Raw genomic sequence first — 23,234 nt, 5'->3', positions numbered from 1 at the left:
GTTGATTAAGACAAATCGATAATGGAAAAAAACAAATCAGTACTTGCACAGTACTTGAATATTTGCATTTTCTCATTGTTGCACTGTAGAACAAAAACTTGTCGTCAAAAAGTTCCTACATTTAAGACGTCTCGTGCTTCCTTCCCTCCTCCTCCTCCTCCTCCCTCTCCACCTCTCCCTCAGTGAGCAGTATTGTGAAGTTATGATGTTAGGTTCCTAAGGCAGTATCACAGTACAGTCCATAGAGAAACAACAGCAGTACAGAATTACACTGGCCTGCCCAGAACCTTACATCCAGCTCAGGTTAGACACTGACAACGTCTGGATTTTTTTATTTTATTTTTTTAAGCCTCTGGTTATTTGGTTTCCATAACTATTTTTGTAAGTTAGTTGCCAATATATTATTGAATACTGAAATAAAAAGAAAAAAAACAGTAAAAAATACTCTGGAGGTGACTTTAAAAAAAAAAAAATATCTTAAAATCTCATTTCCTGTGGTGCCCTGGTAGCGCAGCGGGCTAAGGCACATGCCAAGTTCTTGCGACGTTATTGGTTTGAAACCGGCTCATGACCACAGTCGCTTGATCATATCTCTTTCGAATCCCACTTCACTGTGTATTGCAATGCCATTAATTCAACCACACGACTTACGGCTAACATTATTTCCTAGTTGAGGAGTTTAGATTAAATATACAATATTACATCACGACAACTTCAAGGTAGAAAGTTAAATTAGCTAGTTCAGCTGCTAATTAGTTTAAGTCTTTGATTTTCTGAAATAAAAGACTTAGTCATACTATCAATACGGTTTCCTAATGTTGGGCAAATTATAACACATACTGGGTAAGTTAGATCATAAATACTTTTTGCTTTAATACAAGTACCACTCATACAGTAGATACTGCAGAGATGTACACAAGTTGCTTGTTTTAATCTTTATAAATGTCAAACGTGTTGGTTTTGCCTTCTTAAATGTGAGGATTTCCTGCTTGTATCACTATATCTTCTCAATAAAAACTGAATCTCCTTAAGATTGTTGGGCTAAAAGTTAAATGATGATTCATTTAAAAATTCTTGGCATCCTGTTGGAACTGACCTACAGTTCTGCCGTTATTTTTGTCTTAAGTGGAATAAAAAGACATTTTACAGAGCTTCTACTAGCTGTGGGGGAACTTTACAACTTCCTGAGGCCTCCAGTTAATTCAGTGGCACAACCCATTTAGATATAGGGTTCTGGGCCAGAGCTGGGCCACTAACCGACCGGCATGATGTGGGCTGGTTGTGGCACCGAGGCAGCCGATTTCTGATTGGCTGAACGACAGCTCAGGTTGCCCTTTTTTCTTTATGTTGAGTTAAGATAAAGGAGATTTAACTCTACAATATTACTATTAGACAGTTACTAATAAATGACAACAATGCAAGCCTCTGGTGTGCCACAACCAGCCCGGCTGTTTCTGGTTTGAGTGATAATGTAGTGCGTATGGTCTATAGTACAGTAGCATCAACACAATGGTCCAATAGACAGATCATATAGAAGATATCATACAGATGGCCCAATACAGTTATAGTACAACATCTATACATCAACTATACATTGTGCGTTTTTTTTTTCCTTTGTTATATTTTCAAGGGGTCTCAGGGGTTAGACTTGGTCACCATTACATCACTGCTGTAAGACGAGGAGGGGGTTCGAAGTAGTGGTGTGCAGAGCCATTGATAAACCGTGTTTGATCATTATAGTTTTAAAGTTTGTCAATACAATGTTAGTGCTGAAATCCTGACTCTTGGCAACAGCCGTGGACCGTAAAGAGTGCAACACTGTCAGAAATAAACAGAGTATGTGAGCTGAGGGGAGTGGCAGTAACAGAGCAATACAGCAGGCAAGTTTATATTGAATAACTTAGAGGTAGAGTTTAGAGTTAACATTCAGCAGCTGGAATCAACTCACTGTGGATTTTGGATCAATTTAACTGTGATTTTGTTTAAGTTTTTTTTTAGTTTCTGAATGCTACATTAGATCAATAAGTCATCCAGGAGGTCCCCGTGTTCTGCGGTAAGGAATTCAAAATGAGAAAAGTACCAATACTCCAAGGACTGAACCCTGTTTCACCCTTATACATGCAGAATTGTGCTTTTTCAGTTCAATATTAAGGAAATGTTGAGTGAGAAAGATCAATAAATTCCTGAATCTTTCTAATAAGCAAATATGAACTCCACTCTCATATCCTGTTAGAAAAGACGCAGGCCATCACAGTCCATCCTGACCAAACCTTGTGTCTATCGATGGCTCTGGTTCCAAAACAGGGGGAGGGTAAAAGGGGGCAGAAGTTACAGGCTGAAGGGGATAGGGTACTGAGGACTTAAAGGGGTTAAAGGACTAAAGAGGGTTACAATACTAAGGTGTTTAAGGAGTCTGGATGATGATGATGAGAGTTTTACCGAGATACAAGATTTGAGAGATTTATGGGTGAAGAGGGCAAGGTTAGTATGAGTCTTATGGGTCGGTAATGTTAGGATATGACTGTGGCCTCCGTAACTATAGCAGGGTCTTCAATGTCGGCTTTACTTTGAACCATCCTCAGCTCCAGCTGGGGCGGACTGGGCCTCCGACCAGGACCTGCTAACTCTAAGGGAGAGAGAGACGGTAGGGGGTGCACAAAATAAAGATTAATGATCAATTTAAGGCTACATTACACAGTATTTATTAACACACAAATAGTTTGAAGTGGCTTGAACTGATTCAAACCTTTTGTTCGTGAACAGTTGAAGCAAGTCAACAAATAATGAATAAAGTAACAGCTGCATTTAAACCTGCCGTGGTCTTGATATTTGTGCCAACTACAGGCAAGTTGTCCCCAAACAATATGTTTTATTACCTCAAATATATGCTCTCTTGAATACTGAGAAAAATTCTTATTTTAGAGAGATGTTTTGAGTTTATATATGTTTTAGTTTTAAAATTACCGTGAGCATAAGCTATGGTCCTCTGGATAACATGGTGCATCACTGAAAATGTCTTCTCACAGGCCGTCTGACAGAAACACAAGAGAGAAAAGTAATTATTTTGTTTTGCAGCCTCACATATCTGTGTCTTCATCATTTAGCCACTTGAGTTTTATTGCACCTTTAGGTCATTAGGGTAGTGATGCGTCCATGCTAGCAGCATAGCAGCAAACAAATCTCCGGTTCCTACGAAGACGGCGTCCACTTTGGGAACTTCTATTCGAACTCTCTGTGTCGTCCTGCTGCCGTCTGGACGAACTGAACAACAAATGCAAGCTCTGTCAAACTCTACGGTGCAAAAACACGCTTGCAGAAAAGTCTGCTACACAACACTTACCATGACGCTGGCTGCCCAGTGACACAAGGAAGCGGTCTCCCAGTCTGGAGGGAAGATCAGAGGAGGTAATGACCACTGTGTCTGGGCCCATAGCGTGGAGAAGGTCCATGACCTACAGATAGTGAGATACCGTTAGAATAAAGCTGCAGCAGCTCATTCTGTAAACAAAGAAATGATGCAAGAAGGGAAAAGAGAACAAAACAGCATATTGTCCATTACATCATTACCTCCACTGCATCTTTCTCTGTGCTGATGTTTTTCCCTGTCAATAATCTGGAAAACAAGCAAACAAATAATCATTAAGTCAAAAACACTGAAACAAAAACTCTAAAATGGAAAACTTATGTCTCCAAAAAGAAGATCCTGTATTAAAACTTGACAAATTCAACTCTACAGTGCAGAACATGCATTCACTTGCAACTGCTTTATGCTTTTATTTTGCAGGATCTAGTTTGTGGTGCGGTTAAAGTGAAGTGCTACCAAAGTGTTTCTGTTATTTAGCCTAGCCCACTGACGAAATGATAGTTACGTGTGGCAGAACAACACATACAATTCAATAGCCTTCAAAACGAATACACAGTTGAATCAACAACTCCTTCAGTTATTTTAATCAAATGCTCAAAACCAAAACCTTCAAAAAGATAAGTAGGATTAGTAGATTTAGTGGGACATTAGTTTTCACTAGTGTACCTAATGAACTGGTAAGAGAGTTTCAATCCTACACATTTAAGTGAGCTTTTAGTACAGAGAAGAACCTTAAGTCTGATGTAGGTATACAGGAACACCAGCAGGTGGAGTAATCGGTCTGTTAAACTGTGGCTGAAAGTTACTATTATTTAGAAATGCAGCAATGCAGGAGAAAAGGGAAAAATGCGATATAAATCAGAGAAAGTCGTATGAAAGGCAGATGTAAGATCTGCCTGTTTCTCCAAGATAATCAATAGGTAACAATTTACAGACACTGAAATTAGGTTGACCATTACAAACACCAATTTTATGACCAGCGGTGTTTTCTAGCATAGTCAAGGACTTTAAATGAATGAATGTACGATCAAGACAAAATAACAAGGCCTAGCTAACGAGGGTGAGGGGTTGCCTTTCTGAACATTTAGTTATGCTATTAAAATGTTTCCTAGGGTAGTTTAGATTATGTCACAAGGAGGTTAGATTTTGGAATCAGCCATTTGAAGCAGGTCACAGTTTGCTCATATAACTCTGCAGAGAATATCAGATTAGCTACCTGTTTAAATCCCTATCGTACAAAAATGTCAAACCTTTGTTGGTTCAGCTTCTCATGTGAGAGGACTAAAATTATTTAAATATTAAATAAAAAATGACAAGAATTGCATCAGTTTGCCAAAGTGCCTATCTATAATCTTGTGTGTAACTGAAAGACTGACAACGTGCTCAAGAATTTTAATTAAATCCTTCAAACTTTATTTAAAAAATGGCACGCTAGCATTTGATGCAACTGTGTAGCCACAGGGCGTCTCGGTTTGACTGTTACTCACTTATAATATAAACATCATGTAGCACCAGAAATAAGAGTACATAAAATATATCCTTATACCGTATGGAATTAAAACAACTAAATAAGGTTGAAATGAGTGATGCAAGAGGGGTGCCCAGGTGTATTTTTGGGAACACAAAATGGAGGCATTAGATAACAACATGAGTGGCATTACATAAAGATGTTTGTGCTAATATGCTGCTCTTTGCACAGTAACTCTCTGAGGTGTGTGCAACGGAAAAATAAGTTGGAAAATCTGAAAAATCCAAGATACTCACTCTGCCTCGAACTGGTTGGGAGTAATAATGTCAGCAACAGGAACCACCTTGTTCTTATAGACCGGGTAAAGATTCTGAGGAACGTACTGTGGAAGGAGAAATGACGTCAAATACACAATAAAAACTCACATATACAGCTCTACAGGGTGAATTCCATAAATGTGTGGGCACGGTTTGATCAAAGCTTTTCTCTGATCTTTGTGTTCACAGTTTTAAATCATTAACTGACAGAATATGATCTTAATGCCTGACATTGCAGCACAGTGTAATATCCTGTGTACACAACAGAGATGCACAAAGTGAGAGTGAGTCACAGTGTATATGTAGTTCTGTCACATCACTATAATCCATCTGTCATAAGAAATGAGGCTTGTAACACCCCCCCACATCACGACTGCAGAAAATCCCACGTACAGTATTCAGATAAACACACACAGAGGGACGAACACTAACCCCCTCCCACACACAAAAATCAACAAACATATATTAACAGAAACAAATGCACATACATTAGATAAGGGAGGATAAATCCTAGTAATCTCACCATAGATCCATGGTCACCAAGGACAGGGTCACAGACTGAAAAGAGAGTCAGAGTCACTGCAGTGATAGGGAGCATGAAGGTGGATTTGGAGATGTGAACATATCCATGGCAGCAAGCTGAAATATCTTAAAAGTTTACAATGAGGCTAAATGACTCCTATAGTGGTTCTGCACAGATTCACTTACTCCAGACCTTTCTAATATGAGATATTTTGACTTGTCAGAGTAGTAAAAACACATCTGTATTAATGATAGCTGCATTTCACTATGGGGAGGTCTTGACTTTGTGCTTCAGCCAAGCCTGCTCTTTTGTAGTTATTTATTTTAGGTCTGCCATAAACCAAAACCTCGTTCCTGTAGTGTCAAAGCGCATTCTTCATCTTCTGTTTTAATGGTGGTTGGCTAGCGACAAGGTTGCCAAAAATCAAAGAAGAAGGAGAACCAAAATCCCGTGACTAAACATGTCTGCCCTGTTGAAGAACTTTACTCTGGAAAATGAAGTCAGTCAGTAATTTGTAGTGGTGATAGTGGGAGATCTGGAGTAGACTCAGGCAAAGGCTGCACTGAAACAACAACAGCAAACATTGAACGCTGCGCTTAAAATAAGAGAAAAATTTCCTGGAGACAGGAAAAAGAGGAAAATATTCGAAAGAGGGTTAGGGAGTTTATGGCTTTAAATGACCAGCCCATTTCTGGAGTAGAGAACAGGGGTTTTCAGGAGCCAATGGACTAGCTACCCTCTCCACACTACATTAACACTGACAGCCCTATAATTAGATCACGAGTGCACCATGCTATACTATACTATACAGTTGCATGGTGCACTCATGATCGAGACATCCCAAGTAATAATAGCAAACATAGTATGCATTAAAAACTCCCTTCATGGCACATTTAGAACAGATACAAAATGTGTGATTAATTTGTGATGCATCACACATTAACAGGGCTTTAATTGTGGTGATTGATTGACAGCCTTAATGAAATGCATGTGTAATGAAAGGATAAGAACTTAGGGAAAATTCAGACATATAACATTACGAAGAAAACTATATAACTAAATTATAACATGATAATAAAATATGGCACAGCCTCTTTTATATACAGTCATGGACGAAAGTATTGGCACCCCTGGAACTTTTCCAGAAAATGCACCATTTCTCCCAGAAAAAGTGTTGAAATTACAAATGTTTTGGTATACACGTTTATTTCCTTTAAGTGCATTGGGACAACACAAAAAAGCAGAAGAAAAAAGCCAAATTTGACATAATTTTACACAAAACTCAAAAATTGACTGGACAAAATCATTGGCACCCTATTAAAACTGTGGGTAAATAATTTCATTTCAAGCTTGTGATCCTCATTTAAACTCACCTGTGGCAAGTAACAGGTGCTGGCAATATAGAAATCAAAACTGAAGCCAGTTGGAATGTATAAAAGTTGACTCAACCTTTGTGTTGTTTGCCTGTGTATGCCACACCAAGCATGGAGAAGAGAAAGAAGAGGCGAGAATTGTCTGAGGACTTAAGAAGCAAAATTGTGGAAAAATATCAACAATCTCAAGGTTACAAGTCAATCTCCAGAGATCTTAAAGTTCCTTTGTCAACTGTGCGCAATATAATCAAGAAGTTTTTAACCCATGGAACTGTGGCAAATCTCCCTGGACGTGGACGAAAGAGAAAAATTGATGCAAGAATGCAACGCAGGATTGTTCGAATGGTGGATAAACAACCTCAGTCAACTTCCACACAAATTCAGGCTGTCTTGCAGACTCAGGGTGCAACGGTGTCAGCTCGAACAATACGTCGTCGTCTGAATGAGATGAAGCGCTATGGCAGGAGACTGAGGAGAACCCCACTTCTGACACAGAGGCATTAAAAAAGCAAGACTGCAGTTTGCAAGAACATACCTGAGTAAGCCTCAATCCTTCTGGGACAATGTTTTGTGGACAGATGAGACTAAGGTAGAGCTTTTTAGCAAAGCACGTCATTCTACTGTTTACAGAAAACCGAATGAGGCCTACAAAGAAAAGAACACGGTACCTACAGTCAAATACGGTGGGGGTTCAAAGATGTTTTGGGGTTGTTTTGCTGCCTCTGGGACTGGGTGCATTGATTGTGTGCAAGGAATCATGAAATCTGGAGACTATCAAAACATTCTGGCCCGTAATGTAGGGCCTAGTGTCAGAAAGCTGGGTCTGCATCAGAGGTCATGGGTGTTCCAGCAGGACAATGATCCAAAACACACCTCACAAAGCACCCAGAAATGGTTGGAGACAAAGCGCTGAAGAATTCTGAAGTGGCCAGCAATGAGTCCGGATCTAAATCCCATAAAACACCTATGGAAAGATCTAAAAATTGCTGTTGCGAGAAGGCACCCTTCAAATCTGAGAGACCTGGAACAGTTTGCAAAAGAAGAGTGGTCCAAAATTCCAGTTGAGAGGTGTAAGAAACTTGTTGATGGTTATAGGAAGCGATTGGTTTCAGTTATTTTGTCCAAAGGGTGTGCAACCAAATATTAAGTTGAGGGTGCCAATGATTTTGTCCAGTCAATTTTTGAGTTTTGTGTAAAATTATGTCAAATTTGGCTTTTTTCTTCTGCTTTTTTGTGTTGTCCCAATGCACTTAAAGGAAATAAACGTGTATACCAAAACATTTGTAATTTCAACACTTTTTCTGGGAGAAATGGTGCATTTTCTGGAAAAGTTCCAGGGGTGCCAATACTTTCGTCCATGACTGTATATTCTAAGGTCACAACTCATGAACCTGGACCCTTGTGAATACTACAAGGGGCCGTCCATCTATATGGATATTTTTTCATGAACACAGTAAACGCAACACCATTAGACAGTAAAATAGCAAACCCAAACTCAACAAACGTATCAATGTTTAACTTTAACCTTTACTAACCTTTTCCAAGATTTTTATTTATTTTTAATAAAGAATGAAAATCACAAAATTATGATCAAATTTCTAATTTTTTCTTTGCTAGAAAACTTTCCTATAAGTACTGCACTATAGCTCTCTCCATCACACATGAAACCAACAGAAAATTTAAGACCAGTATAAAATATTCAGCAACATCTACTCACTCTACACTCACAGTATAGTCAAACACAAACTGCAGCCTTTGTTGTTTATTATTTTTGAGCTGTGGCAGTTGGACTTCAGTGTATCAGCTAACACAGTGTCTACAGGCAAAGCTGCATCAGTCTTGATTTAAGTGAAACTGATTGGTGCAGCATGAGATGAAACTCCTCCAGCTAGAAGGAGAATTGTCCACAATGCGAACCGGGCACTTTTTTGTGAAAGTGGTTAGGGTTATATTAGAGCTCCTAATTAATATTTATATGACAACAAAGCCTAAATGGCTTAATGTAATGTGATGTAAGGTGGACACAAAAGCAACACAACCAACAACTATGGAGCTCTGCAAGTTTGAAGCCTGTTTCACCTTAAACCCATACTATACCTACTGTACAATCAGCCCACAGACAAAGTAATGATTGGAGGACATAACACATCATATAGCAGCAAAACAGCTCGATGAATGCATGGAGCTTAAAAACGAGAGGAAAAAAAAAAACAGGTTGGTGGTGAAAAAGAACAGCAATTTTGCCGCCTTTGTAACTGACAGAGCAACACTTTAGAGTGAAGAGAAGCCTCAGTATATATGGGATACGTGGCAGCTAATGCATAAATTCAACATGCATTTGTTACAAATGCTTGACAACTAATGCTCTACCGCACAATAAAAAATCAGCAAGGCAAACTGAATATCTAATATATATATATATATATATATATTTTTTTTTTTTATCAGACACTGATGGGGCCTAACTGTAGTTGTAGCTGTATCATATCCCATCTGACTTACAGTTAGCTAAAGATGAGACAAAAATGAAGATGTCTCTATTTATTGCATGTTAAACATCTCCTACAACCAAATACTGATACAACCAAATACTGCAATTAATAAAAAAAATACTGGGGTTCCTTACCATATACCAGGTTGGGGTTGGCCCTCTTTAGCTCCTGAACAATGTCCACCACCATCTCCAAGAAGGATGTGTCTCTGGTATACCCTGAATACATCACAAACCCAGTTAATCTAATTTGGTTGTTTTGTTGTCTTCTGTCTTATCCTACCATTAAAGTAAATTTAGAAATTTGGATTTAATGTTTATTATATAATGTTTAGCCATTACACACACATTTTTTTTTTATTGTGACTGAAGTTAAGGTATAGTAGGAGCTTCATTCTGCACACAAATACAGAATATAAAGAGACTCTAAGTCTGGAAGGGTTGTTACTAATACAAGATTCAACTAACAATGGTGGGGTCCTATATTTTGAGAAAAATAGAACAACCCACCTGTTAAAACATAGTCATAGTGGTGTACGTTGTTCAGTTTGATTCCCTCGTAAAGGACGTGGAGCTCATCTGCTGTCAACACCTGGCCTTTCCAATGAGAATAACCTGCAGAGAGGACAGGAGAGGAGTTATTGTGTTTGCCAAGTTGTTGACCCTGCTATAATGCTAATGCTAGTGCAATCAGTGCTGGAAAAGCATATACAGCAGAATCGTTGTAGACTGCAAGCATCGACAAATAAAGAAAATGGTCTTTCGAACAGCAAATCCTTGCCTTGATGGTTCTCTCAACAAGAACAAAGTTATTTGGATTTACTGTTGATGTGAAGCAGTACCACCACAATATGCTGAGTCCCAAATATCACTTAGTGGACAAGCACATAGCTGATACACAAAGCCGTCCTCCCTCTCGCCAAAGGCAGATCATGCTTTATAGTTGCAACGTAGACGTAGTACACTTTTTGAGCATGCAGTACCTTTGAGGTTATTCTGGAGAATAATCAGGACATTGGCAATAATAATAACATGTCTTTATATAAAACAAACATATTTGTCCACTCCCCTGTTCATAACAGCATTAATCATGTGTTAACTATGGACAAACATGCGATTAAATGCAATTCAATTTTGCAATCAGTCACATTTATAATTTATGACCGGCCAAGTAACAACACAACATTCACAGCAGCTATTTTCTGCAGTGACAACTTTTACTTTACTGGTAATCAGGTACATGTTGTTGTTTTTTATCTATTAATTACTGGAAAAGACTAAACCAAACTACAAAAAATATGTCCACAATTTTACAGGTAAGCTATAGCAACTGGATCTGATTTTTTGGCACAAAAGCATATTTTTAGCTTATGTTATTTGTTACATGTAACTGAGGAACGCAAACTGAAGACAGAAAAGGAGGTGTGTGATTGCGATTCTTTATCCTTAATAAATTCACACAGCAGAAGCCTGCATCTGGCCAGACAGGGACAGAGGGGAGGCCGGTGGAGGTCAAATCCACTATTAACAGAAACACCTATACTGTGATTGCATATAGTTTGTGTACATGTGTTAAACATGGTATACACTGTACCAACAAGGATGTGTATGTATGTGACGTGAATGCCAATGTAAGCATGCGTTGGTGCACGTCTGTCTGCGTATGACATGTCTGCTGCAGGCCCATGATGTCGCAGCTCCAGGTGAGTCACAGCCAGGTCACGTGGTGGGGGGGTTCTGGTTGCTAAGCAACCAGGCGGGAGAAAGCCAAAGGGGCTAAGAAAGAGAGATGAACAGTCTGTGTGTGTGTGTGTGTGTGTGTGTGTGTGTGTGTGTAAGAGAGAGAAAAAATGAAGGCAGGCCCATAGATAAGAGCTGCTTCTGTCGTCATCACATGCTGCTGTCGCAACTCCCGACGCCTGCTTCTGTTTACTGCTGCGTCCCCATTCACTCCCTCCATCCTTCTCTCCATCATTCGCTGCCTCTCTTTCTGATCCATTTTCACTCCCGTCTCCCTTTCTCTCTGTTCACCTTCTCTTTTCCTCTTTGACGCAAACGTCTCTTTTCCAATATGTCACGCCACATTATACACTCTCCTCAAAGGAATTGCAAATCTTGGTGTCCAATACACAAGACTGATGAGGATTTAGCTTGCAGCATAGTTTCAGGCGTTTAAAGTCACTCAGATTCACACCATAGACGTGAGGATGTTTTTCCCACAAGACAAACTTCTTCTTCATCTGTACCACTGTCTACTTTGCAAGTGGGATGATAATAGCAGTGATCTTGAAACCTAGGATTAGATTAGTCATTCTTAGATGTCTCCTGGTTAAAGGATGGTTCTTAAAACCAAAAGGACTGCTGTTGAAAATTAGCCAGCTGGCTAACACTGGCACATTTACTATTAAGTTGATTAATCTGCAATGTCCTTTTTAAATAAATAAATAAATGAAATGAAACTCAGATTAGGAAGCCATGTTTGGACAGACAAGAGCAGTGTGAGAGAGAATAAAAAATAATTTTAGTTGGAGTATGAAAGCAGAAGGTTTCTGGAAAAGGCTGAAGCTGGCTCAGCTTTTTCTGCAACGCTACTCAATAGCATCTGGCAAGGAGCAGCACTGGCCAACACAAACCTTCAAACATATATTTCTGGTAGTTTCTAAGTAACAGCCATGTTTTTACAGTTTAATATACACAAATCAGCCATAACATTATGAGTCCTTATTAGGCCTTTTAGCACTATGCACCTGACTGGCTTTTGCAATGGCAGCGCAAGTGTCTTTGGTGCATGCGCTCAATCAGCTTAATCTACCACCATGTAAAGGTGTGAATAAAGAGTATGGTTGAAAAGGTCTGAAGGAGACGCCACTCTTCAGCTGCAGAAGCTCACCAGGCTACAGCTTCGTCACCTGATGTGTTTTAACGTAATTTCTAGAAATAAACCATCCATTTTTGTAACTGCAATGTTGGTCTCCACTCTGTGCAGCCCTCAAGCTGGGAGGTAGCAATGCTGCCTAGTAATGTGTAGGTTATCTCTGACCTGTCGAGGCATGGACTCTTTTATACCTCTGAAGATGTGTTGTGGTGTCTTGTGTCTTGGACTGAGATCTGGGGAATTTGAACCTTGAACTCATTGTTGTGTTCCTTAAACAATTCCTGAACCATTTTTGCTTTGTGGCAGGGTTCATTATCCTGCTGAAAGGGGGGCACAGTCATCAGGGAATACCATTTCAAAGAATGGGTGAACATGCTGCTGGGAGACCACCTACCACAGCACTGTGGCAGAGCATTGCCCAAAGCATCACATGCCTCTACCCACTTCCCCTTGTCCCAGAGTGCATCCTGGTGTCATGTGTGTCATTTTGTTCTGCTTCTATCATCAACTTTGAGGATAAAATGTTCACTTGCTGGCTAATTGATTTGAAAGATCCATTATCGATCGATGTGTGAAGCTAATCAAAAATAAGACAGAAGCTCCACTCTGAGAGCACCATCAGGCCGGAAAGCTGATTGGACTATGACGGCAGAGAAGAGCTGCACTAAAGCAAAGCCATATCCAAGGTGTGAAGCTGGAGGTGAAATACTATGGAAACACAAACGGGAATCAGTAAAACTCAGCTGAAGGTTTAAAGACCAGAAGATGTAGGATGAACATATTGTGGTGACAGCGCAAGCTCTGTTTTTCATGGGCTGGAAAACAATCATGTTATATTAAAATCACTAAATACTTGTAGTGGTTAAAGGATCAAAATTACTAATTTTCACAAGGACTTGACTTGCATTTTTCCAATGGTACTCACAGACTTTTAACTTGTTTACTCCGTGGCTTATGTTGGGTAATCAGGATACTGTACAAAAAGCTAAATCACTACTGAGGTTTTCAACCCATCAGTAAGGAAACCTGGCCTAGGTGCTAATGGATGATAGACATGCTGCAACACCTTAAAACGCATGTAAACTGCAGCATATATTTCTGCATCTGCAACATTCAAGTCCCAGGCCCGCCTACACAGCAACACTTATCCTACACTACACCAACAATTATGTTTACCCTTAGGCAGTGGGTTACTTTCACTATTTTTAAGTTAAATATCATCTACGGTACCATGAAAGCGAATAATCAACCTGATATCTGATTTCAAACACGCTCACAAGCATCATTAAAATCAGGTTACAGCTTGCTGACCTTTTCAGGCTGGGGTAATTAAATGGAGTAGGTTACGATGACTTGTACTCTCAGATTAGAGCAAATGAAAAACTAGACAAGCATGACGTGGAGGGGGTTAAGGTCATCCTCTTTGTCATAGAACAAAACAGCAGGATTGGATGTCTAAGTGGCTTATCATGTAAGGAGGATAGTTTACCAACAACAAACTAAATATATTTAAAACTGACTTTATGTAGTGATCCTCTGAGGATTTCTTGTGTCCTCAGTGAAGCAACAGCTGGACAAATATATGTGTTTTCACAGCTGCTTCGTTCTTTGAGTTCAGTTTGCACAAATAACATGAGCTAAGGTCACCCATCAGTGTAAAACGGTGCAGATTATTCATTCATGGGATTGACAATTAGATCAAAATATTACATGTAATGTGACACTGAGGGATGATGCAGATGCCCCCTCTGGGGCTGCTCAGTCCGTGTTTCCTCAAAATCAAATTATTGCTGTCACAGGTTGTTTTTTTGATATGTTTTTAATTGTCTTTGTGGGATTGGATTTTAATATGTCCATACTCTATATGTCACCACCATGCTTCATGGCTGCAGTGTTTGGTGTCTGCCAAACATAACATCTGGTCTGATCAGAACAAAGAACCTTGACCTGAAATGTAGTCGAGATTTAAGTTCTCTTTGCTCTCTTATAAAGCTTTGTTGTTGGTGCAGTTGTTGTTACACTAGTCTACCTCAGAGTAGTCATAGGCATCTCTGTATCCTCCCTCACTAGTCTCCTTCAGAGTAGTCCTAGGTGTCTTGGTGGTGTCCCTCACTAGTCTCATTCAGAGTGGTCATAGGTGTCCTGGTGGTGTCCCTCACTAGTCTCCTTCAGAGTAGTCCTAGGTGTCCTGGTGGTGTCCCTCACTAGTCTCCTTCAGAGTAGTCATAGGTGTCTTGTTAGTGTCCCTCACTATTCTTATTCAGAGTGGACACCTATGACCACTCTGAATAAGACTAGTTTTGGTGTCCCTCACTAGTCTGCTCCTTATAAATTCATTCCACTTGTGAGGATGGCTTGTACAGGGCATATTTACACACGCACTAGACATGTTTTTTCGATTTCCAAATGATGGGTTTAATTTTATTATTATTTTAAAATCCATCTCCTGACTTTTCAATAACCTTTTCTCTGAGTTGCTTAGACGGTCTTTGGTCTTAATGGTGTAACTGTTGCTAGGAACATTGATTGACCAGTGACTGGACACAGGTGTCTTTATACTACAGCCACTTGAGGCATATTCACTGCACTCATCTGAGGTGTCCCATGTCTGACAGTGCTCTTATAAACGAAGTTTGTCCCCCTGCAGCTACATCTGTTTGTGAGCTGCCAATGAAGACGCTGACACCCCCACCAAAACAACACGACTCATCACGGCCGCTGCCTCAAAAGCAACCATCTCTGTTAACACTCGCTAACATCTCATCACGACACCAGCGGCACTGACTGACTCATACACACAAACACACTGGATAAAACACTCACACACACACACACACACAAGCTCAAAGATGGGCTGTAGTACTGTATGTCATCGGCCTCACCTGTATGGTTGGAGAACTGCACAGAGTTGATGGAGTCCACCTCAAATCCTAAAACCTGGAAATAGAAGACACAGAGAGGATTATTTGAGTTATAACAACTCATTCCTTATTAGACTGCCTTCTAGCAGATACAGAACATTGTTAGCGCTCATCTGAAGTCATGCTAGTGTCCACTTAATAAATGCAAGTGCGACATTCACTCTCCTCTTAGCTCTATTTTTAGTCTCTACCCTTGAGGGAAAGATCTGTCTCTTTAGCTGCTAAATGCTTCACTGTGCTCACCAGCTAGCCTCTAACATTGTGGGTTTTAGAGCGTTATATCTGAATACAGCTGTCAGCTACAGCCCAAAACACAAAAAACAGTAGAACTGCAAACTGGAAAAGCAAAATAATTAACTGAAGATAACACTGTGGAGATGGATATGTGGAACAGCAAAGGGGATTTAACCCCGGCTGTGATCTGTTAGTGGAGATAAATAAAAACATCCTCTCTGTAACTTCAGCTGAAATCTGCACCGAGATCTAGAGCGGCTCCAAAAAAAGCTCTTAGTTCTGTCTTTTTTGCAGTTTTTTTTTAAATGCTGGAGAAACATGTGGCTCATCCACGTGCAATTGTTATCTGGATGACTTTATTTAATTGGGTTAAAGGCAGCAGAGCGAATAAGTTCTTTGTTCTTCTCAATTGAACGCGACTTTGAGATACAAGAATCGGCTTTCAGAGTGGAGCCTCCCCCCTCCGCTCAGACAGTGGGGAGAAACTAACTCTGACCTTGGGTGAATTCGTCAATGCTCATAAAAGCACGGTGAGTCGCTGTGTTTATATCTCCAGCATGAGACATTCAGGAAAGACAAACCCTGTTCAGACCTGGTATTAACATGTGTCTTGGGTGATCCGATCACAAGTGGCCAGCTTTAACTACTTAAGATCTGGTGTGATCACAGTTTTGCACTCCCTTGCATATACATAACTTGTATTTATTATTTAGTAAGTTAGCAGATATAAAGACAAATTACACTGCCTGGCCCAAAAAAAGTCGTCACCTGGATTTAACTAAGCAAACAGGTACGAGCCTCCTATTGGATAATTACTGCATGGGCAATTATCTTTCAGCTGGCAACGGGTTATTTAACCCCAACTGATGCAATGAGTAGCTTCTCATTTCTTAAACAACCATGTCGAAAGACACATCTCGTGGCCGTCAAATCATTGGCATGCATCAAGCAGAGAAGACATCCAAGGAGATTGCAGGAACCACTAAAATTGGGTTAAGAATTCTCCATCGCATGATTGAAAACTGGAAGGATAGTGGGGAACCATCGTCTTTGGGGAAGAAATGTGGTCGGAAAAAAATCATGATTGATCGTGATCGGTGATCACTTAAATGTTTGGTGAAGTCAAATTAAAGAAAAACAACAGTAAAACTCAGGGCTATGTTTAATAGTGAAAGCAAGCGTATTTCCACACGTACAATGCAAAGGGAACTCAAGGGATTGGGACTGAACAGCTGTGTAGCCTTAAGAAAACCAATAATCAGTGAGGTTAACGGAAAAAAAAGACTTCAATTTGCTAGGGAGCATAAAGATTGGACTCTGGAGCAATGGAAGAAGGTCATGTGGTCTGATGAGTCCAGATTTACTCTGTTCCAGAGTGATGGGGGCATCAGGGTAAGAAGAGAGGCAGATGAAGTGATGCACCCATCATGCCTAGTGTCTACTGTACAAGCCTGTGGGGGCAGTGCTATGATCTGGGGTTGCTGCAGTTGGTCAGGTCTAGGTTCAGCAACATTATGTGTCCAAAGAATGAGGTCAGCTGACTACCTGAACTACTCCATCAATGGATTTTTTCTTCCCTGATGGCACGGACATGTTCCAAGATGACAATGCCAGGATTCATGGGGCTCAAATTGTGAAAGAGTGGTTCAGAGAGCACGAGACATCATTTTCACACATGGATTAGTTAGTTGACAGCAACAAGTACAAAATATTTTAAAAGGCTTTCAACTAATAAAGTTCAATGTAAACTCTGAGTATGCAACATCTTTAAATCCCACTGAAGATATGTTGTTTATAAAGTTACTGGCCAAATGACTGAGTATGAGCAATAACTGTCTTATTACAAAGTGATCGTGTATCATTTGACCAAGGAATTCTGGCCTATAGCCTCCTCTGTGTATTTGCAAAGATGTGTTTCTGTTTGCTCTGCCACAAAATGTGCTAGACTGTTTTTAGAAAACCTGTTTATCACAACATGTTCCTTTGGCTGATCCAAATTGGCAACCAATGTGTATTTACAGCTTACTGATGTACATTGGTCTAAGAATATGTTATTTAGGTCGCATCTTTTCTCGCTCTATTCATAAGCCTTGAGTCACTGACACAAACAGACTGTTTAAAATGCTGCTGACTGGAAAGCTTCCACTCAAGCATCGTCAGAGACTGAGGCGAGGATCTTAACACGCCAACATTAAAAGCAAACATTTCGCCTTTCTGAAGAAACACTTAACACTTTTGGTGAATTCCCAAACGAGGAAGCCCCGCTCACAACTGACAAATGAGGGGTTTCTTTAATTAATGTGTGTCACACTACAGACTGATCCCATCTGAGTCAACACAAATGCTACATTAGCTGGCTGCGTTCCTCAGCTATGACGGCTCCAAAAACAAATCTGACATGTTACTGTTGTTTGTTTCCATGTGTCATCTCTCTCAAGCTACATGCTAATGTTAGCATGCTCTAAAATAACTGTTATATTCTTAGTTGTGAGTCTTAGCATGCTCACATCTGGTAGTATTGGTAACACAGAGGTCTAAGCTCTGCAGAGGCCAGTAGTGTGAATGTTTTGTACGTAAATGGTAATAAATCAAATGTGTTGACGTGATAATGGCAATATAGGAGAACTCAGGGAAAAAGTCACTACTGGACTAAAATCCCACAAGTATTGAATTAAGAAATTCAAAGGCAAAAAATAAAAAATTGCTTGAACTCATCTTTTATGCAGCCAACTTGTTCTCTACAAATATTTGCTATTACTATTCAGAAAATGATGTGAATGATATTAAGCTATACGTGTAGCTGTACACTGATCATTTTGGGTCTAGCAACTAGGATTTCCTTTTAATCGCAAAAGACTGAAAATAAACAATTAAGGATTAGTAAAAATTTCACAGGGCTTCAGTCTTCAGTCTCCTGATTTTGGAGATTAGTGCCTGAAATTGAATGAGCCACCAGCTGAAAGATCTGTGATTTTGATGATAGTTTAAAAAGGTGCAAAAGAGCTTTTTCTTGGCATAAGCAACAGCAGGATTCCTTATCAGCAAATATCCGAGGTGCTGAATCGTCCTTGGAACAAAATACTGCCTCCGTAGTGGTTTGAGAGATGCCGTTTGTGTGCAACCCAAGTCTAGAAACACATAAAAATAATAACATTGCGGATTCCCTTATTCAGCTTTATGTACTTGTGCTTTTTGTGCACCCTTACCCCCATAAATAGTTTTGAAAAACTACTCTGTGCCGGCGGTGAATGCTAAAAAGAAATCCTCATTTTGCATCCTGATTGCAGGCACCACTGGCCTTGACTTTGGCTTCTGTGTGAAATCTATCCAGCTCGGCTCTACGGCAGCCTGTCTCCATCTTCAGTGATGTCACCAGGAGGAATCCTGTGGCAGCCAATCGGGGCCCAGCTTCCTCATACCGCTGTCTCCTGTGTGCTGACAGGCCAGTGACTGTGTGTCCTAACAGCATAGACAGAGAGGGATACCCGGCACACTTGCTGACATCATCCTCACCATCATCATCCCCGTCGTCGTCGTCATCATCATCATTGTCTTATGCCTGATGTCTATAACACCAGCTGAAACGAATTGTTAATTTGAAAAGTGAGAATAGCTCTTTCACAGACCTGTAGGGTTTTTACACCGAAATCTAAATGCAAGTCTTTTTGTTGTTGTTTTTTGCTTATTCCACAAGCATCACTTCTGCTTTATTCACAGACTGATGATCCACCTCCCATGTGACCTCATTCAAGTTAAACCATGGTGCCTGCTGAAGTGAATGTCTCCTCTGACTTATCACAAACAAACATAAGACCATTATTTTGAAAGTCACCAATATATAGACATCCTATTTGAACTGTTTACTTTCTTGTTAATGCATCTTTGACGAAATAAAATTGAACTGAATTAACTGTCAACATAGTTTACTATGAAACTAGCATTTTTTGACAAATCAATTACAGTTTAATTGTAAGGGAAAAAAATAGCGATCAATGCTGCCATAAGCTATTAAAAACAATGCTTTGTTTGGATGATGTTTGTTTTGTGCGTTGCTCAGTAAAGAGTTAAAGAATGCATTGGTGTTACCCAAATTGCCATCTAATCCTACTTAATAGTGCTGACAGTGAACCTAACTGTGAGGTTTTGTCATATACTTGTAGATATTAGTTGTTTTGATACTGGCAAACACTACTATAATAGTCTAGTCTAGTACAAACTGGCATAAATTAGGCGTAGAAGTCAAACATTAATGGCTGCAGTGAACCCTTGTGACATGCGTCAAAGCCCAGCAGCCATTAGGATAACCGTAAAACACATCCTGGGGCACCGCAGGGCTAAAAATAAATCCAGCACTTCTCATAACAAGCCAATGTCTTTCAAGATAATGGGACATGTACTGTAGGGCCTACTGTAGCCTCACTATCACAAGTGACTACTACTATTACTGGTAGATTGTATGAACCAGCATCATTATTATCAGTTTTAGGCTCATAGCACTCAATGTCAACACTAGGGATCCCAAAAAGAAACTAATAACCCATGTATCATTTCAAATAAATTCAGATCAGTGGCTTATTTTAGATAATCTCTCTCCCTCTTTTATTATTTCTACTTGCAAAGCTCTCTGTAAACTTGAGGCAAGGATTTATTTATTACCACTGCTATCAGTGAGTCAATACCACAATCAATAGAGAGCAAGACAGATGTCGGGCCACTCAAGAGCTCAGAAGAACAGTTTCTGATCTAAAATTACAGTTCACATAATTTATAAATAAAACATAGCTGATAACATGTATTCCCGAAGAAAACAAACACAAAAAACATCAGTTTTCGGCAACTAGACTTGTTGGGTTTCTCTAGGACGTTTCATCCAAGTGGCTTCTTCAGTTCTAAATGACTGACGAGTTTTTATTCAGAACATCTGTGGGCACTGCACCCTTGAAACTCACATGACTAGGGTCTGTGACAGCCAGACACTCACATGTACTTTGTAGAATTTCTCCAATTACAGGTGCATATCTGTGCGTTAGAGGCAGAGTAGTTTCGTAGGGCACTAATGTTCCGAATAAAACCCCCAACCAGCCATTTACAACTGAAGAAGCTACTTGGATGGAACATCTTCAAGACACCCAAGGACTCCAGTTGCCCTTTGTTTCAGCTTTGTTTTTTCAACATACCATGACCTGGCTGACCAAGGACCTTCACAGATGTTTGCTAGCCGGTTTAGTGATTACTTAGATTATAAATTAACAGAGTCAAGAAGCAGAGACATGCACCTTGTATCTCAGGACTATACAGTATAACATGATGACAACTATGTTTTGAGGCTTGTATTTCCTTGGTCATGTTGGCCCACTTCTGATTTGATTAACTACCTGTTTAAGACACTGAATTGTTTGCTGACTGATTGACGCTATTGGTTGTTGTAGCTGTTCTAACTGGAAATACAGTTGTATTAGGTGTAATATAAGAATATATGGAGAATTTCAAATATTCAGGTAATTATCTGGCCCGAATGCTCACTGTATCACGATGAACAATTTTATTCACTTAATTTCAATTGCAAGCTGCAATTAAGCTTTGTAAGCAAAGAGGAAAATATCTGCACAAAACAATGAAAAAAAAACAACAATAATTAGGATAGTGAAAATTTGTATTTCCCTGAACTTTAAAGAAACCTGAGTTGTCTGTGTATATTTAAACTGGTAAAAGTCACATTAACATGTAAAGTTGTAAAATTATTCCACAAATAAGACAGTCACAGTTTGGCTCTGCTTTGAAATTATTTCTAGGTTTATCAGAAAACTCAAAGCTGCCAAGTATTGATTATCTATCCATCTCATTAGACATGAAGCAGGATTTGTGTGCATCCAGATGCTCCCATACAGCAGGATGACTGACAGCAGCATGTGCGCTTATTATCAGATAGATTTTGCAAACCCAGTGGGACATATTTCTGATCAGTTATCCACCACCTAGGGGACCGGGGAGTGACCTCTGAGTCCTCAGGTAGCAGGTGCCAGTCATTTTCACCTCTCATTCGAGAGCAGGGGTCATTTGATTAACACCGGGGGATCCATTATCAGACACAACTCTGCCACATACTGTCCATTAACAGCGTCGAAGCCTTCTGTCATTAGTGTACGGGGGAACACGTTTACGAAGGATGAAACCTCACACGGGAATACCTTGCTCCATTATCGGACACTCTCAATGACAGGTGTCGTGCCGATGTGTCTCCAGCAAATAATGGGTTACCCGTTCATTTATCTACCTACACAGCAACATGGACATATAAACCGGACGTGGATGACAAGAAAGCCACGACTGTGTTACGTTTTATCTGTCAAATAAATGAAATAAAATGAAATAAATGGAGGGTCAGATTTTGTAGGAGAAACAGAATTTTACCATTGCCGTTGTGATTATTTCTTGACAACTAATTTATTATATTGCTGTTTCTTCATTATTGTCCGCTGTGGCCGTTTACACCTAAAATAGTAGAGAAATATACAACTAACGGTAGCCAAAAATAAACGCAGCGACAGTTTAGGCGAATAACTGATTCTCGTCAGCCCCGATTTGATCAACTTTGTATGGTGTGATGAGCGCGTATCCTTATACAAACACGCATTTATATGGATCGTTTTAATGCCAATAAAAAGACGCTGTGAAATATTGAGGTCAGAGATGAGCAAAACATGTCAGACGGCGTCGTGTCCGATAACGGGTGTCTGGGTCGCCCGGGTTGTCCGATAATGGGCGCACGTAAGTGGCGCTTACCTGTAATGGGAAAGACGCGCTCTTGTTGCCCACATACCCCCGGACTACATGGCTCTGTATGGACAGAACACGGCATTCCATGGCGGCTCCCGGTCAGCCGAGGAGAGATGCAGATAATCCGTTAGTCAGCGAGAGTCACGTCCACACATAACAATGCGAGGAAACACTATTTAAAAAGATAACAACGCTGTCAGTTAGCAAGAGGCAACGTTAGTCAGCCTGCTAGCTAACCTGCTGTGTAGCCGTTGGTAAGTGTGTGTGTGTGAGAGAGCGCGTGGTGATTGAGCGTGTGTGATGGAGACAGAGAGAGAGAGTGGGAGAGAGAGAGAGGGAGGCGCGTGCGGACCGGACACACTAACAGCGGGAACCGCTTTAGCCACGACCGTTAGCGTTGTTATCGTTAACGTTTAACAACCCGGGAGAGTGTGGTCGCGAGCTGGCCAGATCAAACCAAAGGGTCGCGTGCAGCAAGGAGAAAAAAACAATACGCACACGTGCACGCGCGCACGCCGGCATTCAGTACAGGCACTCTGCGCGGCCGCCTAAAGCCGGTGACGTCACCGAGTGGCCTTTTAAAGCGCATCCTGATCTGATCCTGAACAACACAGCTGGATTTGAATGAACATGAATGACACCTCCCTCCCGTATCGATCTGTTTCATTTCATCCTCAATTTACACAACCGAATAGTTTTGGATACAATTTCACATCAATTAATTTACTTAAATGTGTGTAAAATAAACGACAAACAAAAAAAATCTAATATTTGCATCTTTTAGTATGAGGTTTGGTGCTGTTTTTTTTTTTTTTTTTCTTCTGCGCTTGTGACTCACACCATCTCTATGGCAGAGTCGTGACTGAGGATGAGGGGTTCGACTTGGCAAAG

The 23,234-nt window shown here is 40.2% G+C and overlaps 1 protein-coding gene across 1 annotated transcript; it reads right to left on the bottom strand.

Moving 5' to 3' along the window:
* Positions 1–1,031: 1,031 nt before the first annotated feature.
* Positions 1,032–22,986, bottom strand: LOC311499951 (pyridoxal kinase-like). Its single transcript, XM_084561092.1, has 11 exons — positions 22,350–22,986; positions 15,294–15,348; positions 10,047–10,151; positions 9,672–9,755; positions 5,673–5,707; positions 5,129–5,214; positions 3,568–3,613; positions 3,341–3,452; positions 3,125–3,261; positions 2,965–3,031; positions 1,032–2,626 (listed from the first exon to the last, which is right to left on the bottom strand). Exons 1-11 carry the CDS (start codon positions 22,428–22,430, stop codon positions 2,511–2,513), a joined length of 924 nt encoding a protein of 307 aa, XP_084417218.1. The 5' UTR covers positions 22,431–22,986; the 3' UTR covers positions 1,032–2,510.
* Between the last annotated feature and the right edge of the window lie 248 nt (positions 22,987–23,234).

This window comes from Chelon labrosus (assembly GCF_963514085.1).
Source record: "Chelon labrosus genome assembly, chromosome: 15".
Taxonomy (NCBI): Eukaryota; Metazoa; Chordata; class Actinopteri; order Mugiliformes; family Mugilidae; genus Chelon; species Chelon labrosus.
This window is presented reverse-complemented; position numbering and strand designations above follow the sequence as displayed.